General features: G+C 55.9%; 1 protein-coding gene across 1 annotated transcript; it reads left to right on the forward strand.

The window, feature by feature from the left end:
* The first annotated feature begins 2 nt into the window (after window positions 1-2).
* On the forward strand, window positions 3-19,382 carry NHERF1 (NHERF family PDZ scaffold protein 1). Its single transcript, XM_049860328.1, has 6 exons — window positions 3-675; window positions 13,192-13,353; window positions 14,454-14,607; window positions 16,820-16,860; window positions 18,144-18,233; window positions 18,470-19,382. The coding sequence occupies exons 1-6, from the start codon at window positions 235-237 to the stop codon at window positions 18,659-18,661; spliced, it is 1,080 nt and encodes a 359-aa protein (XP_049716285.1). The 5' UTR covers window positions 3-234; the 3' UTR covers window positions 18,662-19,382.
* Window positions 19,383-20,801: the final 1,419 nt, after the last annotated feature.

Consider the following 20,801-nt stretch of genomic DNA (forward strand, 5'->3'; position numbering starts at 1 on the left):
GTCCTCGAACGCGCAGACGCCGAGCAGGGAGGGATTGGTCTGTCAGCTTCCCCAGTTTTTGGCAGTGCGCGCCCGCCGCCGCCGTCGCCGCCGGAACACCTGTCAGCTCCACCCGTCTGGGTGCTGGGATTCCCGCCAGGCTCCCGGCTTCTCAGGGCGGGAGAAGGGCTGGCCGTGCAGTTTTCAGCCTCGACAGGACCCCGCGTGGCGTCGTTGAGCCGTTGCCGGGGCAACATGAGCTCGGCCGCGGCGACCGGGGCGCCCCTGCCCCGGCTCTGCTGCCTGGAGAAGGGCCCGAACGGTTATGGCTTCCATCTGCACGGGGAGAAGGGCAAGGCGGGCCAGTTCATCCGGCTGGTGGAGCCCGGCTCGCCCGCCGAGAAGTCGGGGCTGCTGGCCGGGGACCGGCTGGTGGAGGTGAACGGCGAGAACGTGGAGAAAGAGACCCACCAACAGGTGGTGAGCCGCATCCGCGCCGCGCTCAACGCCGTGCGCCTGCTGGTGGTCGACCCCGCCACGGACGAGCAGCTACAGAAGCTGGGCGTCCCGGTGCGCGAGGAGCTGCTGCGCGCCCAGGAGGGGTCCGGGCCGGCCGAGCCGCCGGCCGCCACCGCGGCGCAGCGGGATGGCGGCGAGAGCGAGCTGCGCGAGGCCGAGAAGAGCCACGCGGAGCAGGTAGGTGCGGGACCCGGCGGGCGGCGCGTCTGGGACGGGGAGCCGCTGGGGAGACCCGGACGCCCAGCCCCCGCCCTCCCTTGTCTTTCTGAAACTCGAGCGGAGAGGGGAGGACTGCTTCCGCCCGCCACCCCGGCGCTTGCAGTTCCTGAGCAGGCTTGGAGGCAGCCTCCCGCTATCCCCAGCCCTCTCCCCAGACTGGGCCGGGCCCCTGAGCGCCTTTGCTTTGTGCACCTCTTGTCCTTCGACTTTTGGGGGTGCAGTGGGGGAGGGAGCGCAGGCGAGTCTGCTCTCGTTCCAGTTAGTTGTGGGGGATCCCCGCCCTCCGCAGGACCCTCCCAGGGCCCTCTCCTCGGCCACCCCACCCCCAGCGCGCAGTTGGGCGGGGGAGAGTGTTCTATTGCCCCAGAAGGGCCAGCTTCCTCCACGGCCCCTGTGGGTGGGAACTGAAGCTGGGGTAACGGTGAGAGCGGCGACTTCCAAAAGCCAGAGAAGTAACAGTCCCCTTCAGTGCGGAGATGCAGCCCCGGGCCTGGGCGGGGGAGGGGTGGCTAAGAGGAGTCTCCTGCACCCCCTCCCCCCAGCCCGCTGGTGTGTGTATCATTAACCAAGCCCCGCTGAACTTCATCCTCCTCCTGAAGTCCGCTGTGACTTCTAAGAAGGAGGTGGGAAGCCCCACGTCCCAGGGCTGTGTGTGGGGGTGGGGTGCGAGGAGGAGGCGCGGAGGCGTCTCGGGGGTGGTGGCTCTGCCACCCAGGAGGATTTATGTTTCTCAGGAATGTGAGGAGTAAGCGCTAGCTTGTATCAGGGAGCGGGAAGGAGGACTTGAAGGGGGAGGAGAAAGATGGCTGGAGGGCTGGGGATGGCGGCCCGTGGCACAGGGCCAGGAAGTGGCTCGCTGAGCACCGTGGGCAGGTAGGCATGGCCTCCACGTCTCCGGACAGCGAGCTGGCCAGTGGCGCTTTGGTTCATCCCATTTGGATCAGCTGCAGGAGGGGCAGCTGGCAAAACAGAAGTTGTTGTTCTGAGCCTCCTGTCCCCAGAGAGTGAAGAGGGAGGCCCCTGGGTGCAGACTGTGGGGGCCAGGGCTGGGCTTCCCCAGAGCCTGTTTAGCTTTTCCTGGTGGCAGTAAGTGGCCGACATGTCCACAGTGCCAGTAGGAGCCTTCCGGACCGAGAAGGGACACACTTCAGCACAGAGGTGGAAGGTGGAGCCCTTGAGAGGGCCTACGGGTTTGGTGCAAGTGAAAGACCTGAGGTAACCGGGAGCCCTGTGCGGCCGGAGCTGGGTACTGGGAATGCGAGGGCCACCAGGCTACCACTTCCTGCCTGTTCCAAACTGGCATTGATAAGGGGCAGGGGGAGGGGCAGGAGCACCCCAGCAGGGGGTTGACACTGGGGAGTTGGAACTGATGACCTCTGATCCCAGACAGAATAATCCAACTTGAACTTCGTGCTGAGACATTGATTTGCCATTCCCTTTTTTTTTTTTTTTTTGGACTTGGGCACCCACACAAATGCCCATCCCCTAAGTTTCAGTCACGTTCGGCTCTCCCTTTGCCCTTTTTGTTTTGCTGCTGGGTGCGTGAAGGCTTGACGTAACACCCGCGCGCACAGCTATCTGAAAAGGCAGCGTGTGGGCTTCCTGCTCGCTGGGCTGTTCTCTGGGTGAGCACAGAATCGGATTCCCCCGATGGCCACGTGCCACTTGGGCAGCCTACAATTGTTTGTGCTTTGCTAGGTTGGAAGAAGGAAGCAGAACCACCTCCAGAGAGTCCTGGGGACACCACCACGAGGGCTCTTAGGGTTTCAGGTCAACGAGCAAATTACAGGACCTCTCTGGGCCTTGGTTTTCCCATCTGTAAAATGGGACTCCACGAAGCATTCCTTCTGTAGGATTTTACTCATTGCTGAATTGAGCTCCTTTATGCCCAGGCATTCCAATCACAGCTCTATGCCACCAACTCCTTCCACCTGGCCAGTCAGCACTGTTAAGTCCCTCAAGTAAACAATGCCCATCATCTGGTAGGGTGAGAGACAGGAACTCATCCTGTTGTTGCAGAAAATGTTAATAAACACTGTAAGCGTTGTTATTATTTTTCTTTTCCTAAAAGGCATCCCTTTCCTATATGCAGCATCTAATTGAGTTTTACTAATTAGTTTCAGCCTGAATTTGTTTGCATAATAGGGCTGTTACATTATCTTCATTAGTTCTCATAAGTGAAAAAGGTCTAAGTGGTAAAGTGCCTGCAGAGAGTGGTGGGCATGGGTGGCATCTCACTGGGAAGGCCATCCGGGGTCAAGAATACAAAGCAGAGGGTGAGGTGGGTGCCACATGGGTGCCCGTCTTTGGCTGCCTATGACACTGGCTGACCATGCTAGTCTCCATCTAGGCCCGAGAAGGTGAAGGTGTAGTTCAAGCTCTGTTGATGGCCCTTCCCACCTTCACCCGTACCATGAGAGAGACACTGCAATTCCCTGCCATGGCACTCCGCTACTTAAAGCCTTCCCCCATTCACCACCAGTCATAGGATAAGCCTTAATACTCTGAGCTTGGTAGTTGGGCCACCTTGAGCCAAGTTACTTAACTTCTCTAAGCTTCCATTTCCTCTTGTGTAAATTCTGGGTGATACCAGCATCTCCATGGAGTCATTGGGACCGTGTGAGAATGTATGTAGAGCAAGTAGCTCAGCCACAAAGTGCCTGCTCAGGAAACATTGACTGTTATTATCTGAATTCATACATATTTCACAGCGACTATTACACGGCCACCCGTGAGGCATCTGGCACTGGTTCTGCCCCTCAGGTTGTGTGGCCCAAGCCTGGCGTGCTCAGTAAGTGTTCAATCATCGATCGCTGTTGTTTAATAATTGTATGTTGTTATAAGGCCCTTCACAGCCTGGCAGCCCCCTCTCACCACTGCCCCCCACCCCCAACCAAACCACACCGAGGGTCCGAATTTCCCTCGAGCATGCCACGCTCTCGGCCTCGGAGTCTTCGCGCTGATACTCTACTGCCTGGGAACCCTTTCGGCCCCCTCTCCGTGGGACACACTCCCATTGCACTCCCTCCCACAGAGCTTTTGCTTGATCCTGTGGAAAGAGTCAGCTCTTTGTCTCCCAAGCTCCTCCTGTTCTCTGTCCTTACATCTTCTGTGGCTCTGAACTCTGTATTTTAATCATCGGTTCATGACCTTCTCCTCCACTACATTTAAGTCTGGAGAGCAACAGCTGGGGTTTATTTGTGTTTATAGTCCCCTCACCTGTGCTGTGCCTGCTGTAGGGAGGTGCTAGATTAGTGTTTTTTGAATTAATGAATGCAAAACTGTCAGGGACCTTTGTCCTAATGATCCCAGTCCAACACCTGAACCTGTGCCTCAAGCACACTCAGAGATAGGAATTCCAGATAGAATATTCCAGATGCAAGCTACTCATCCTTCTTTCTTGCCTACTCCCAGCTTCCATTTTAAGATCTTTCTTAGAAGGTGAGAAAGCTACAAATCTGGGCTTTGGGGTCAGCCAGATCAACGTGTTAATCCATCTTTGCCACTCACTGGCTCTGGGACCCTAGGCAAGTTCGTTGTTCCCTTCAAGCCTTGGCTTCCACCTCTGTGAAATGGGGACACCAGCTCTACCCTGCATGGTTGTTGAGGAGATTTGATTGTGTATATGTGTGTGTCTAAGTGCCCAGCTTGGCATGGGCTGCCACCAGACCTAACCCCAATCCAGAGGCAGAGACAGTGCAGACACCCCAGATGGCAGGCTGGGGTTGGATGGGCACAATTAGCTGGCAGTCTACCAACCTCTTCCCCAGGGAGGGAAGACCATTTCACATGAACTGAGCTGGAGCTTTGAAAAGGCAGGACCAGTTTCAATTTGAAATGGACAGGGTATGTGATAGTTGGTGTGCTGGTTCCGCTTCGTAAGAAGTTGAGAATCTTTTTTCTTCCTTGGCAAAACAGTGTAGACCCTGGTTCTCACTTTCAGGTTCCTGTTAAGTTTAAATCAGTGATTCTGGAGATGATTCTCTTGGAAGTAGAAAGGGACTTCCTTCTCAGCCTGACATGTCTAGATGGGGGGGCCTTGCTCCACTCTCCCAGGCTTCCCATCCCAGGGATCCTGGGGAAGTGGGAAAGTGGGGAGGGAGGGAAGACTTAGGACCCAGGGGAGGAAGGAGCCCAGCCAAGGTCTTGTCTGTGCTACTGGCCTTTTGAGGGGGACAGGGCTACAGACCCCAATAATAGGTGCTGCTCAGCTTCTCCTGCTCTGAGATAAAGTAGCCCTACCTGGGAAAAAAACAAACCCATTGCCTTTGAGCCGATTCCAACTCATGGTGACCCTAAAGGACAGAGTAGAACTGCCCCATAGGGCTTCCAAGGAGCAGCTGGTGGATTTGAACTGCTGACCTTTTGGTTAGCAGCCGAACTCTTAACCACTGCACCACCATGGCTCTGTACCTGGGAAGGAAATGCAGGTTTATAGCACACTTATGGAAACCCTGGTGGCATAGTGGTTAAGTGCTACGGCTGCTAACCAAAGGGTCAGCAGTTTGAATCCACCAGGCGCTCCTTGAAAACTCTATGGGGCAGTTCTACTCTGACCTGAGGGTTGCTATGAGTCAGAATCAACTCGACGGCACTGGGTTGGGTACTAGTTGCCCAGCTCCTATGCCATAAAGACACAAGTACACATTTCATTGATTTCCCCATGGCAGCTCTGCAAATTAGGGATTATTGTCTCCATTTTGTAAATTGACAGTAAGCCTTCGATAAATGATGGTTATTATTTGTGTCTGGCAGTATTCTAAGTAGTAAACATGTCTTCTCTCATTTAACCCAAATGACCACCCCGTGAGGCAGGAATTAGCCCATTGTCTACATGTGGAGACTGAGGCTTGGCCAGTTAAGGTAGCTGGCACATGGACTTGCAGCTGGTGAGCCTAGCAACAGCGTGTCTTGGAACCCAGCTGTCTCAGATTCCAGGGTCTGTGCACATCCATTGGGCTACACGGTTGGGTTTTGCTTGAGGGCCTGACTGTCCAGCTAGGGTGTCTGCTCATCAGGTTCTGAGCTACTCCAGGGCCATCTCAGTGGCATAAATCCAGGCTTCTTGAACCTGGATTCCCTGTAAGGGTCCAGGGAATTGGGCCTGGCTTTGGGCTACGGCTTCCAGGTGCTGGTGTCCCCAGCAGGCATCCTTCAGGCACCAACAGGAAAGGCGTTGGGGGCCCAGCCCAGGGCAGACTCCTGCTGCCATCCCTTCTCATGTGATGGGCTTGGCCAGGAGTCTGGTGACTAAATCCCCCACCCCTAGGTCCAACGAGCCTACTCTTGCTGACTCAGGGGCTCCCCTGTAGCACAAAGCCTTCTTGGAGGCTGGGCTTGACTGATCCTTCTCCTTAGGTGGGACAGCCTGCCTGGTACAGGCTGATTGACCATGCCCCCAGGCCTATCCTTGGGCAATGTTCAGGGTACTGTGTCCTAGAAAAGGACAGGTAGACAGGATAGATTCCCTGAGGCCCTGGTCACCTCGGTGGTAATGTGCAAGGAACATTTGCCTGTGTTCAAGGCTCGCTCACTGCTTATAAGCTGTGTGAGCAAGGCCAGAGCTCTGACTTCTCTGAGAAAAAGGTCCCGGCATTTTCCACGTGCTTGCTATAAGGTCATGGGTGTCCCCTTCAAACAGCAAAGGCAGTGAGGATTTGGAAGAGCGTGTTTGGGGCTCAGACAGCAAAAGGGTGGAGAGTGAGCCCTGAAGATCTGCTCTGTCCAGTGCAGTAGCCACTCGCCACGGGTAGCTTTTGAGCCCTTGAAACATAGCTAGGCCCAAGTGAGATGCACTGCAAATGTAAAATTCAAACTGGGCTTTGAAAATTTAGTACAAATTAAAGGATGTAAGAAATAAATAATTTTTTAAAAATGATTACATGTTGGCTGACTCGAACGGGAACCTGGTGAGCCGGGGAAGGGGAAGGTTCTTTTTGTCTTATCCTAGCCCTTTAAGCTCCTAGGATTTTAGACGTCGAAAACATTCCCTGTGCATGGGATTCGGTATTATATGGTTCATTTGGATCTATTGTGGCTGGCCTTGGAAGTTTTTTATTAACTAGTAGAATTAGAAGATCACGTGATGTTGGAGTAGGTGGGTTTATTTTGGTGACTTTAGCATGCTGGTCCCATTGTAGGTATAATTATGAAAAGCTGAGAATCCAGGAAAGAATTGCCAGAGAAGGAATTAAGGATAAGATTTTATATGAAAGCACCCACCTTGATCCTGAAAGAAAACAAACTGACCGTAACAGCAGCGATTGAGCAGTCTTGGGCAGCACAGACCAAAATACAACTCATTGAAATGAGCATGCACAAAGCTGAGATCAACTACACAAAACATTTTATGTACAATAAGAAAGCTTTTCAATCAAGTAAGTAAAGTTGTCTTTTTTATACACATATACATGTATAAACCTGAAAACTCTTGCCCTGTGTCTACTGCCAGTCTAACATTGTTTGTGCTGCACACAGTGGACTTTTCACACTTCAAAATGAGCCAACACTCCCCTGGTTTCTAAAACTAGTGCTAGTTTAACACATAAAATGAAGGGATTTTATGACTTAGATCTCCCTTTCCAAGGCAAGAGAACAAGTTACTTTTATTTTTGGTTTTAATGTCAACATTACAAGATCTTTTAAATATAGGAACCGGCTAGATGCCTTCCTAAAAAGTGTTAATAAATCTAAATTAAGGGAAAAAAAATGATTACATGTTGAAATGATAATACGTGGGATATATTGGGTTAAATGAGATGTTAAAGTTTCCCCTGCTTCTTTTTACCTTTTAATGTGGCTGCTGGAAATTTTAAAATTACATATCTGGCTGGCATTGTATTTCCATTGCGCAGCGCTGCTGTAGATCTGAGTTCAAATTCTGGCTTCTGCTATCAGCTGTTATACTTGAGCAATTTACTCAATCTCCTTGAATCTCTGTTTCCTTGTCTTAAAATGGGGGCAACATTACCTTCCTGGCAGGGTTATAATTGGTTTTTACATGGCACATAGTAAGTGTTCAGTAAATGGTAACCAGTAAAAAACTAGAACAGTTGCCATCGAGGTGATCCCAACTCATGAGGAGCCTACGTGTGTCAGAGTAGAACTGTGCTCCATGTGGTTTTCAGTGTCTGATTATTTTGGAAGTAGATTGCCGGGCTTTTCTTCTGAGACACCTTGGGGGTGGACTCAAACCTCCAACCTTTCAGTTAGCAGACAAGCACATTAACCGTTTATACCACCCAGAGAGGCCAATAGATGGTAGCTGCTAATTAATATTTCAGTGTCCAGCCCCAATTTCAAAAGCTCCTTGAATGTCCTTACGTAGCTCCTCGGGACTGCCCACGAGAAGTTAAGTTCAGCGCCTTCTGGAAAGAGGTTGAGGGGTGAGGAAGAATGATGGCAGGCGGGTATGGAGCGGCCAGCCCTGGATCGTGTCCAGCCAGGCAGCAGCCCAGGTACCAGCCTGCTCCATCCCAGGCTTGCCCAGCCCTGGCTCTCCTTCTGGCCACAGTCTCTTTTCCCAGCGCTGGCCAGAGAGACCCAAGCGGGAGAGTTTGGCTTAGGGCCTGAGAGTGGGGAGTGTCAGAGGCAGCCCCATTTTAGCCTGCATCTCCCTCCTGGTTCCTACCTTTCTGGGCTCCAGAAAGGGCCTTCCCCCTGAGAAACAGAAAGCACAAGCGGGAGCTGGGCAAACAGAGGGGTCCATCGTTCCTCTGCCTGCACAGACTTGGGGGTGTGGGGAAGGTCCACTAGGGGGAAATGGGGTGGCATCAGGGCCATGGGGCATGTGGTCAGTGGCAGCCGAGCCCTTTGTACCTTACCTAGGGTGAGGAGAGGACACCTCGTGCCTAGCACTCTGGACACCGGCCCAGTGGTCTGAGCTCCTGGTCACTCCCCAGCCTGCCCTAAGGTCAGTGCCCCCACGCTGCCCAGCCACATGTCACTCTGGCAGGGCCAGCCCTCTCTTTCCTGGCTTCCTGGCAGAGCCAGCACCAGGCCCAAGCCTGTGTCCCCAGAATCCTGAGGAATGGGCTGAGCTGCCTCCAAGAGCATCCGTGGCTTCTTCCCCTACTCTACTCCCCTCCCACCCTGCTAAACCCAAACCAAACCCATTGCTGTCAAGTTGATTCCAACTCATTGCGACCTTATAGGACAGAGCAGAACTGCCCCATAGGGTTTACAAGGCTGTAACCTTTATGGAAGCAGACCGCCACATCTTTCTCCTGCGGAGCAGCTGGTGGATTTGAACTGCCAACCTTTTGGTTAGCAGCCCACTTCTTAACCACTGTGCCACCAGGGCTTCTCCCACCCCACTAGAGGGGCTGATTTCCCTATATCAGGCAGGTCCTGCAGCAGACACCCTCCTTTGCATAAGCGAGAGCCCTCACTGGACTGGGGGGAGGACAGTCTTGGGGGGTAGGGGCCAGCCCTGTTGTTCCCCCAGCCATCCTAGTGGTCTCCCTCACTCCTCCCGCTTGCCTGCTCCAAAGCCCAGAGTTGGCTGTGATTTCCAAGGCCTGCAGAAGCCTGTGGAAGTGACTTGGCTGTTTCTATAGGGCCCATCACCATGGCATTGGCCAGGAGAGGCTGGGCTGGCAGGGTGGCAGCCCCAGTGCCTGCAGCCATCCCCCAGGAACAGTGAACAGCCCTGGGCCCGCTCCCCAGAGATGGTTACTAGGATTAGGGTATCGACTTTCCCCAGCTTTCCAGGTGGCTGCTGATGGTGCCTATTGAATTCCGTGCCCGCCGTCCACTCCCAGGGCTGCGTAGGTGGAGGTGACGGGGCGGCCACCTGGGGTGGGGCTGGGCTCCCTGGTGGAGAGGGGAATGGAGGGGCAGCCACTGTGGATGCAAGAATCTGAGTTGGAAGAAGGGTCTGGAGGCTAATCGCCTGGCAGGGTCTTTTCTGGACGCAGGTTTGTCATCCTCTGGAAGCCCTGAGCTGCCCAGCTCAGCTGCACTGCCCATTGGCTGCCACTGTCCCCTGCTCACCCCTCTCATCTGGGTCTGTGCCAGTCTCCTCACTAAGCAGATCCTGGTGTTTATCTCCAGGCTGTCATTGTCCCTGGGAGTCTCACCTTGCCCTTTGGAATTCATCAGGAGGCTCCAGATAGACTGGGGCTGTGTTCCCGTGAAATCCCCCACTCCATGCTCTGGACCTACCTGGAGCTGGCCTGTGGCACAAGGTCTCCCCTGAGCTCCTGGGCCCAGCAGGTGGGGTGAGGGCTCAGGTGCCTGACCCTCCCTCCCCTTCTTTTCAATGCACCTTGAGACCACACCCCCCTCCCCCCCTCCCACAGATCCCCAGGGAGGCTGCCCTACCTCGACTCCTCCTGCAAGCTCAGGACTCCACCCAGGCTGGGATGGGCCCTGGATGGGCTGACTCAGCAGCTGGCAGGGACACCTCCTGGAGACAGCTGGGTGGCTCCTGATGAGGGAGGGGCTGAGCAGAACAAGACCTGTCTCCCTGGGAGAGCAGGAAGCCCCAGCCCCTCTGGGTATGAAAGGAGGGCGCCCCCAGGAACTTGGGAGGAAGGAGCCAGACAGGTGTCCAAATGCTTCAGAAAACTACCTGGGGCTTCCTATCCCAGGCTGGCAATCCCCTCGTCCCTGAAGCCCCAGCTCGTGACCCCCAGGGGCGGGGTGTGAGGGGAGGAGACCTGAGCCCTTGGTCTGGGCCCCTGTCTCCATCACTTTCATGGCTTGGTGTTGGCAGAGGGTAGCGGGCTCAAAGCATGCCTCGCACTGTGATGACATAGGTCACTAGGCAAGGGGTACGGAGGAAAGTTGCTGGTGGTCAGTAAGGGAAGCCCCCAGCACAGAAACCCAAGTGTGAAGGGGGGCACCGCAGAGCAGCGCCCCCAGCCCAGGCACACTCGTACATCCCAGCTCTATCCCTCTGCTTAGCTACCACACTCTCCACACAGGCCAGCTGCAAGAGGCCCTGAGCCCCCGGAAGGAAGGCTGTGGTTTTGTCAGCTCCCAGGCACCTCCCAGCAGAGCTGCAGCCCTGAGCCCAGGGCCTGCCCCTCACTACCCCAACTCCGATGGGGGCCTCAGCTCTGAGTGAACTGCCTCCCCCATGGGGGTTGGTTCCTTAATGGCCAGCCTTCTGTGGTAGAAGGAGCACAGGGTTCAAGCCAGAGAGCCAGCTTGCAGAGCCCTGTGACATTAGGCAGTGGGCTTACCATCTCTAGGCCTCAGTTTCCCCATCTCCAAAATGGAGCTGGCTAGCCTGGCCAGGCTGCAGTGGGAAGGCTCTGGGGTGAGTGGACTGTGTGGGGAGGCAGGAACATTGGGGCTGCTCCCTCCCATCCCTGGTCCTGGGATTCACCCCCTCCCCACACACATACTTTTTCAGGGTAACTGGGCAGATTGCAGAGCTCAGTCTAGCTGGGGCAGAAAGCCGAGCCTGTCCCTGTGGTGGCAACTGGTCAGACCTGTTCCTGCTCACCTTGGTGGCCTTGGGGGAGGGCTGGGCTGGGCTGGGCCTCCAGCTTTGTGGAGGGATTAGCTGGAGGGGAGAAGAGCCTCACTCCCAACTAGATCCTGGAAGGCTAGGGAGTGGGCCACGGGAGGGCTGCTGGGCCTGCAGTAGGGCAGAGCTGGGAGTGCCCCCCCTCCGCCCCGCAGTGAGGGCCAGGAGGGGTGAGGAAGACTGGGGGGGCCCAGGGAGAAGGGGATATTGTGTCACCCGAGCAGCCCCTGGGGAGAGGCTGCTCTGTGTGCCCCCCGCCCCGACCTTTTTATTGTTCACTTATTTGCTTTTGTTGTTATTTGGGGTGAGGACCCCCTACTTTGGACCCTGGTGAAAGGTTAGGGGAGACCAGCCCAGGGCCCTCTAGCCCAGATTTGGGTAAGTGGCAGCCAGAGCAAGCCCAGCCGTTACTCCTCCTTCCTGTCTTGGCATCCCGCACCCCCTCCAACATCCTGAACAGGGACTAGAAAGACCCGCCCAAGCATTTGAAGGAAGGAAGAGTCACGCTGTGACCTACCCCCCAGAGAGCCTGGGGGTGGGGAGCAAGCTTGGGAAGCAGCTCCTCCCATGCTGTTGGAGCTGCCTCCTGGGGCCGGCAGGTTCGGGCAGGAAGCCCTCCTTCCCCACTTCCCCTGCCTTCTCCATTCCCAGCTGGGGATTTGGGTTTCAGAGCACCCCCCTACAAAAGCTCATGTCTCATCTTAATATGACTCTTCATTTGTATTAACCACCATGACAAAGACGTGGCTGCACAGGGTTTACCATCCACAGAGTGCTCCCACCCACAGGAATCACCTCCTTGCGGCCTCACGGCAGCCCTGGGAGGCAGGTGGCATTAGGAATGTTCTCGAATGAGGAACTTGAGGCTCCAAGAAGGAAATGACTTGCCCCAGGTCACAGAGCTAGTGGGTGGCAGAGCTGGACATGGGTCAGGGCATTGGCAGCTGCCCTGGCCGAGGCCTGGGAGGAGGGGAACGGGACCCTGGAGTCCTCGGTCCTCAGCAAGGTGTCAGCCACTTGGCCCACTCACACCCCTGTTCCCTCCATCACGTGAGTCTGACAGCTGCGGCTTCCAAGTTGAACCAAAGACGCTGAAAACCGTTTACATTGAGTATCTGGGTGCTCAAGAGAAATCCCCACATGCGCTTTTAACGGGGGCCATGGCCACCGCCACGCTGCTCCGCCTTCAGCCCAGCCCTGCTTTTCCTGTCTTCCACTCCCAATTCAGGCTCCTTGGGGACCAGCAGGGTCTCCAGGCTTCTTCTGTTGCTGCCTTTACCCTCAGCTGGGTCTGGAGCTGCTGAGGTGGCCAACCCTGACTTTGCCAGCGGGGTGCCCTGGTGCCATCCAGCACCCCTTGCTGTGCCCCCTACCAGGCCTGTGGTTATCTGGCTCTCTCCATTTCACCTGCAGGAGCTGGCCAGGCCACTGGGCTTAGCCGGGGTGAGAAGGGAGCCGATGTGAGTGAGGAAAGGCTTTACTGTAAACGTGCTGACCAGCTTTCAGTAAACACCTGGCAGTGCCTTCGCCGCTGCAGAGAAGGGGGTACAGAGAGGCTGGGGGCCCCAAATCACATGCCCAAGGTACCCAGCAGGCTAGCAGGTGTCTCCCTTTCCCCTAGGAGGGCCAGACTAAGCCACTGAGGGAGAGGGGTAATGGATCAATCGAAATAACATCATAAACCTGAGACTGTCAAAAGGGGAAGGGACTTGAGAGCTAACCTTGTCCCACGTTCATCTTTCCAGAAGAGGAACTGAGGCTCAGACAGGGCCAGTCTCCTACCCTGAGTCGCCTAGGTCATTTGCTGCAATGATAGGCCTCCATGCAGGCCTTCCAAGTCCGGGGCCAGTGTCCTCTCATATTACTCTACAGGATCTTAGCAAACTTGAATTAGCCCCAAACCTGGCCTCCTTGGTAGGGAGGGGTGTGGTCAGCAGAGAGCAAGGAAAGTGGGACAGGAACATCACTCTCTACCCTCTATTCCACCCCCATAGCGTGAGCTGCGGCCACGGCTCTGTGCCATGAAGAAGGGCCCCAACGGCTACGGCTTCAATCTGCACAGTGACAAGTCTAAGCCTGGCCAGTTCATCCGGGCAGTGGACCCAGACTCTCCAGCTGAGGCCTCAGGGCTCCGGGCCCAGGACCGCATCGTGGAGGTAATGAGTCCTCACCTGCTTTACCAGACTCTTCCCAGGCTCATCCTTACTAATAGCCTCCCTGTAGAACATCAGCTCCTTGGGGTGGCCATCACACCATTTACTCCTTGGTTACCCCACAGGCCTACCTAGCCCATAAATGCTGGATGGTGGACAGATGGAGGGGGAGGGAGGGATGGAAGGAAGTAAGTGGGTGAATGGGTAGTAGATGGATGGATGGATGAATGGAAGGAAGAGGAGGAGGGTGGGTGGGTGGACGGAGGGAGGGATGGATGGAAGGGAGGGTAGGTACGGTGGGTAAATGGGTGGTAGGTGGATGGTCTGATGGACAGACAGATAGGCGGATGGATGGATGGAAGGAAGGGAAAAGGGGTGGGTGAGTGGATGGATGGATGGATGGATGGGAGGGTGGGTGGACAGGTGGGTAAATGGGTGGTAGGTGGTTGCATGGACTGACAGAGACTTCTCTCCTGCCCCACACTTCCCAGGGCTCTTCTCCACTCAGCAGGCACACTCAGCAGCCCCATTCACCCATCAATCCAGGTAGACACCTGGGGCCACCCCCACAATTCCCGTGCTACCAGAGACCTCCATGCCAGGCACAGGGGTTAGAAAATTCTTCTCCTAAGCAAGACGCTTAGGTACACTCACTGTATACACTTGTGCCATGTTCCGTGGGAGAGGAAACGTGAACCAAATGACTTGGGCAGATCCCAGAATCACAGAGCCTTAAAACCTTAGAGCTGGAAGATCAGCTCGTCCAAGACTTCTCGTTTTACACATGAGAAAACCAAGGGCCAGGGAGGAGAGTCAGACGGCAAGTCCACATAGAGGCCAGGGCCCAGCCAGCCTCCATGGTCCTTCCCAGCTGTGTTTGTTTAGTCTCCTCTGGATATTTTCTTTGGCTTTTCCCATGTGTCCCTCACCCCATCTGACTGTCAAGTGGGAGGACCACTCGACCTAGTTCAGGACTATGGACAAGGGGGGCTCCGCGTGCCCAGATTGCAGGCTGGCCGAGAATGAAGAGGACCCCTTGTACCTCCCTCCACCTAGCTCCCGAGAGCTGCCACCTATGACCACAGTCCCTCCCCTCCCTGCAGGTGAACGGGGTCTGCGTGGAAGGCAAGCAACACGGGGATGTGGTGTCTGCCATCAAGGCCGGTGGGGATGAGACCAAGCTGCTGGTGGTGGACAGGGAAACCGATGAGTTCTTCAAGAAGTGCAAAGTGATCCCATCCCAGGAGCACCTGGATGGTGAGCAGGGGTGGGCAGCTGGTCATCCTGGGGCTGAAGGCCCCCGAGTCGATGCTCAAGACTTTACCATGTCCCAGGTGGGGTCAGGCAGCTTCCTGGTTTTGACACTAACTTCCAGGGAGGCCGAGAGGTGTGGGTTTGGGAGAGAGCAGGGCCTAGTGTCAGGAAAGGAACAGGGATTAGCAATGGTGGCATGGCACAGGGATAAACTGGTGTGAGGGGAAGTGAGAGAGAGGGGACAGAGCTCCAGATTTCCAGGCCTGAGCCCCTAACTGCTCCACTGCCAGCAAGGTCTCGAGGCAGTGCTGACTCAGGAAAGGGTTAACTCTGGGGCAGCGGCCCAGCTTTTGCTTGGCCTGATCAGAGTCCAGTGACAGGGGCCTGGTGCCTGCCCCCCTCCCCTCTCAGGTTGTCTTGGAAACACAGGCCTCTTGGCTGTGGAGAGCAGTAGGCCCCCTTTGCTCTCTGGGCCCCTGCCCTCCCCATCCCCCACCATTCCCCTGCCAAGCCTGGCACCTCCCCCTGCCCGGGCCTTCACCAAACAGGGCTGGGCTGCCACACCAGGGCAGGGAGGGGTTAAGCGGCCCTCTGCTCCCTGGTATGGACTTTCTCCCTGGGAAGATGGCTCCCTGAGGGGTGCGGGCTGGCTGGGTCATGCAAGGGTGGAGCCTGTTTGGACTTTGCAATGGGTGGGGGCTCCTTGGGGTGTCAAGGTTATATTTGTAGGTGGGGGTCCACACGAAGGTCCTGCCACACACACTCAGGCCCCCAGCTGGCAGGGTCCCCATGGGGAGGCCCTGTCCCCAAGTGGCCCAACAGGGGCTCCTGGGAGAGGGGTAGGTCACTGGAAGTTCTGAGCAGACTGTAGACACGGGAGGGGACAACAGTTTACCCTTGTCTCAAGTTCATGGAAATCCCCCTTCTAGGTGAGGGGGGGTAACAGCTGAAACTGGACTTTGCTTAGCCCCTCAGACACCTGCCTTTGCCTCCTCCCCCTGCTCTTTCACCCTCTTCTGTCTGTCTCTCTGGCTGGGTGGGAAAGGCCCTAAGACCACAGCCGTGCAGCCTCTGGCCAGAGGAGTGTCCTTCGGGGGCTCCTCCAGGACCGTGTCTTCTCCCTACTCCTCCCAACTGGTTGTAACTGGGGGCGTCCCCATAGAGAGCAATGCTCCCCCCAGAGGCTGCCAGGGTAGGGGTGTCCCCATAGAGAGGAATGCTCCTCCCAGAGCCTGCCAGGGCTGAGGCTTTACCCTGATCCCTATAAAACAGCCTGGAGCTAATGGGGAAGGAGTTGGCTAAGGGGTGGCCGGTGTCCCTGTGTCCGCCCATCAGTCCTCTGCCCAGCCTGGAAGGCCATGGGTGTCAAAAGGGAGGAAAAGGTAAGAGGTAAGTCTGACTATGCCCTGGGAAAGGGAAAAGACACACACTAATTTTAAGCTAAGCGTTCAGCTAGGCTGACCCAGGAGCAGAATAGCTGGCCCCACTTGTAGCCCTGAGTGAGCCAGTGAGGCTGACCCCAGCTGCCTCCACCAAACTTCCCACCGTTGCAGGAGGGGACACCCAGCACAGGGCCCTGGGCCTTCTTGCCCCACCCCATTTCCAGATTCACAAGTAGGGGTTGGGATCCTTTTCTCTTTTAGCTGAGGCAGGTACTAAGCCTCATCTAGGGTGTGGTTCCAATTCTGGCCTCAGACCCTAACTACCTGGGAAGCTTTTGAAAAATGTGGATTCCTAGGCCTGCCCCAGACGCACTGAATCAGAATCTCTGGTGGCAGTGCCTAGGAATCTATTTTTAACAAGCCTCCCAGGTGATTCAGGTGCAGCCAGCCTGGGATTTGAACCCCGTCTAAGATGTTCAAAGCAGCTCACTTTCCTTCCACTAGTGGTCATGAGATCAATTTAGTAGGTAAACACCAGCATATTTTTTAATGAAACTGAATAGAAAATATCAAAGAGCACTGCACTGTAATAAGGGTTAGTATTGTTTTATGAAAATTTTGATACACACACACACACATACAGTCTTTGTGTATGCTGGGTCATAATGTCAAAATATAAAATATATTTCTTATAGTGGGTTGCAGTCGAAAAAGTTTCATAAACACTGACTTGGGAAATAAGATCTAATTATCTACCAAACCCTACCACTCTCACCCCCTCTCTGCCCTTGTTTCCAAAGCTTTGGGCTCACTTCTCTTTTTCTTCCACCCAGGTCCCTTGCCTGAGCCCCTTATCAATGGGGAGATACAGAAGGTAAGAGTGACACTGCTGCTGCCTGGCCTTTGGTCCTGGGGGTGAGAGCAGGGTGAGAAGAGGTGTGGCTGGGGGAAGGTTGAAACCTCAGGGTTCCCAGCTGCAGCTCCCTCCTGAGCTTCAAGTGTACCCTTGCAGTGTACCCCAAAAGCCTCCGCTTAGGGCCCACGCAGTCAGGAGGGAGAGGCTCTGTTGGCCCCCCACAGCCCACCATCCTGGGTGACAAGCCCCCGCCTCCAGCTCCCCACGGTACAGAAGAGGCCATTCTTCCCCGCAAGAACAGAGCTTCAGTGTCTGGCAGTGCTGCAGGCCCTGCTACATCCAGTCTGGGCTGGGAGAACAAAGCCCTTCCTCCCTTTGCCCAGGAAGAAGGGAGGCTGGGGAAGAGATGGCAGGGCCAGGTGCCAGCTGAAGCCATAGAGGAGCCCAGGAAGGGGCTGAGCGCCAAGCCGATGGCTAGCCAAACCTCCACTCGGGATGGGCAGCCTCGAGTCAGGGTCTGCACAAAGGGTCCCCTCCCCAAAGGCTCCTTCATCTGGGGCGCTGGGCTCTCAACCTCTGGTCACCCTATCTGTTGGTCTAGGCATCTCTGTCCCTCTTACTCCCTCAAGGCCATTCTTGGCTACTTTGGGGCTAAGGTTCAAGACTCCTGGGGTCGAGTCCAGGAAAACGGTCAGGTAGGCCGCGGGGCTGGAGATTCAGGGAGTATCACACATGTCCGTATGCCAAGCAGAGAGACCCCCAGTGACCCCACACTCCAATAAGCCCCTCCTTGGTCACTGTCCCAAAAGGCCTGTCAGTGCCTGAAAGCCGCACTGGGGAGGACTGCAGAGAACACTTCAGCTGATGCCACCATGGGCTGTCCCTCCTGCATGGGACCAGGCAGCTCTGATCCTTTGAGGAATGTGACCACGCAAATCCCCCAGCAGGCTCAGGCGGTGGGGGGCTGGGTTGGGTGGGCAAGGTACCTGTCTTCCCTGGGAGTTCCCTCCCTTCCTCAGGTCTTCCCCGCCCCATCCCCCTCCAACCTACACCCCCTCTCCTACCAATCCACACCCCACCAAACCACACCCCTCCCCTACCACCCCTCTCTCCCACCAACCCACACCCCTCCCCCGCTAACCCATACCCCTCCCCCACCAATCCACACCCCTCCCCACCAACCCATACCCTTTCCTGCCAATCCACATCCCACCAACCTAAGCCCCCTTCTTACCAATCCATACCCCACCAGCCCACACCCCTCTGTCACACTAACCCACATCCCCTCTTCTCTGTGCCAGGAGAGCAGTCAGGAAGCCCTGGCTGAGGCAGCCTCAGAGAGCCCCAGGCGAGCCCTGGTGAGATCCACCTCTAGTGACACCAGTGAGGAGGTAGGCTGACCAGAGGGACTGGGGGTGGCAACCAGGTTACAGGAAGCTGATCGCCAGGCCCCACGTCTTCCTGGCATGTCAGCCTGCCATTGCGGTCACATGTGGTGCCATGTTCTGTCCTTGTGACCTGGCTTCCCTGGGGAGTGCCCCAAGGGATCCCTCTCACTGGGGCTGAGGGCCAGGAAGCCTCCACCAGGGCTGACCCCCTCCTCTCTGCCTCCCCTTCCTCTTCACAGTTGAATTACCAGGACAGCCCCAAGAAAGAAGACTCCACAGCGCCCTCCTCTGCCTCCTCCTCCTCTGACCCCATCCTGGACTTCAACATCTCCCTGGCTGTGGCCAAGGAGAGGGCGCACAGGAAACGCGGCAGCAAGCGGGCCCCGCAGATGGACTGGAACAAGAAAAACGAACTCTTCAGCAACCTCTAAGCACCCTCTGCCAGCCACTTGGGATGGGGAAAGGCCTGAGCCAGCACCCCCCAGCCTGTCTCCCCTTCCTCCTCCCTGCTCACCCCTGAATCGACGTTCGAATCAACACCAGCATCTCCCTTCTTGGCGAACCTGATTTTTCTAGAGAACTACATTCTTAAGGGAGGCAAACGGTTTTCTGTCCTGCCCCAATCAGAAACAGACTCTGCCCGCCCGCCTCCCCCGCAAGTGCTTCATCCCACAGGTGACCCTGTGACTCCCTGCCTGGGGCCACCACTGGGACCTGTACCAAGCAAGAACCATGGGACCAGGGAAAAGGTGGTTCTCCCTCACAACTCCAGTGGTAACAGGGCCTGGGGCTGATCAAGGAACTCTGATCCGCAGCATGCACAGCTCTGGGTAACAGGGCGTCTGATAGGCTGAGAACAGTGACTTAGGCATCTTGTTTTTGTTCATTAAGAGTGCGGTACCAGAGTCTAGAGGGATTTTTGCTTCCTTGATTAACATGATTTTTCCTGGTTGTTGTAATCCGGGGCATAGCAGTGGCCTCAGCCTTCAACTTGTGTTTCTACTCCCACCCTCCCTCCGCTCCCCCCCTCCCCCTGCCAGACCCAGGCAGCAAGGGGAGGGCTCGGCTACCCCTGCCCAGCCCGGAGCCAGGCACCATTGTAAGAAAACTCCAGCAGAAATTTAACTGGTTCCTCCAAACCACTTCAGCCTCTGTGTCTTCCTTTAGGTAAAGCTTTGTCCTCCTGGCCTTGGTGGAGAGGGAGAAATGTCAGAACAGGTGTTCCAGTGTGACATTTAGCTGAGAAGGTCGGGTGCAGCTGGAGAGAGGATCATCTGGGGCTCCCTGTCACCCCAAGCCTGGGGAGCGAGAGATGTGTAACTTTAGCCAGAGACCCTCAAAGCCATATGCCTGCCCCTCCAGCCTCGTAGGAGTTCCACATGCAGAAGCTCTGCGGGGAACAGGATCCACCCGCCTCCCTGTGCTTCAGTTCATGTCCAAATGCATGCCCAGCACTGGTGCAGGTGGGGCCGGGGGCCATTCTGCTGTCCGACGCTTATCTGGCCCAGTAGGGTGGAAGCCGAGACCTCTGTCTCAGAGGTCTCTGGGAGGCTGCCCTAACCCCAGGAGTGCTACAGTGGATCTCAGGATGGAGCAGGATTAGGAATCCAAGAATTTTGCTTTAATCTCTCTGCCTGCAGCCAGTGGGGTGCAGGATTCCCAGAGGTGGCCTGAACTGGCGCCAGATATGCTATCTTATCTGGCCGCTGACCTGGTTGAAGGGCAATTGTCCAGGGTTTAGGGAAAACAAAGCAGTCCCCACCAAGCTTCAATTCAGGCTGCAGAGCAAGGTGGAGTGAAGGGGACTTCCCAAGGGCAAAATGCCTTGTCCCTTCACAAGAGCTCTGGACGGTAACCAGTTTGGGCCCAAGTGGCTTGTACTTCTAGCCCCTGAGGCCACACCCTGGAGCCCTGCCAGGATGGTCTGAGAGAACTGAGGCTGTTGGGCCAACAGGGTCAAGAGCGGGAGTTCAGAGAAATGATGGGAAGTTGGCCCCCGGTTGCTTTCCACCCAGCCTACAAGGAAACCACTCAGAAGCCAAGTAAAGATGGAAGACGGCGAACTGGAAACGGGACCTTTGGGTTGAGAGAGGAGCCAGCCATTCTCTCTCCATCTCAGCTCGTTAGGGTTGGGATTCCACCAGCGTAGAAAGAAACCCTTATCGCGGCACCAATCGTCCTGTGCCCTGTGCTGCCTGTGCCTGGCCTGTCCCTACCCCACCCCTGCCTCAATGACCCTTGACAGACGCCTCTATGACCCTTGACAGACGGCTCCACACAGGTGGAGCAGACCTAAGGCAGGCCCCTCCCTACCTCACCTGCCTGGGTGGGGAAGCATTGGGGGAACTTTGACAGCTGAAGACAGGAGGTGGCTTGGAGGGAACTCCTATGGCTGGGGACCAGAGCACAGTACAGAGAACCGTGGCAGTGGAGCTTTTGTCTTAGCTTCAGGCACGTTTTACGTTCTGCTTCTCACCGGTGTAGACTATCACCTGCGTAGTCTAGTGTGCAATGCCAGGGTCTGGGAGCCAGAGACAGAGCCGTTGTGACTCTGCCACAATAAGCAGAGGG

This window comes from Elephas maximus, chromosome 19, assembly GCF_024166365.1.
Source record: "Elephas maximus indicus isolate mEleMax1 chromosome 19, mEleMax1 primary haplotype, whole genome shotgun sequence".
Lineage (NCBI taxonomy): Eukaryota > Metazoa > Chordata > Mammalia > Proboscidea > Elephantidae > Elephas > Elephas maximus.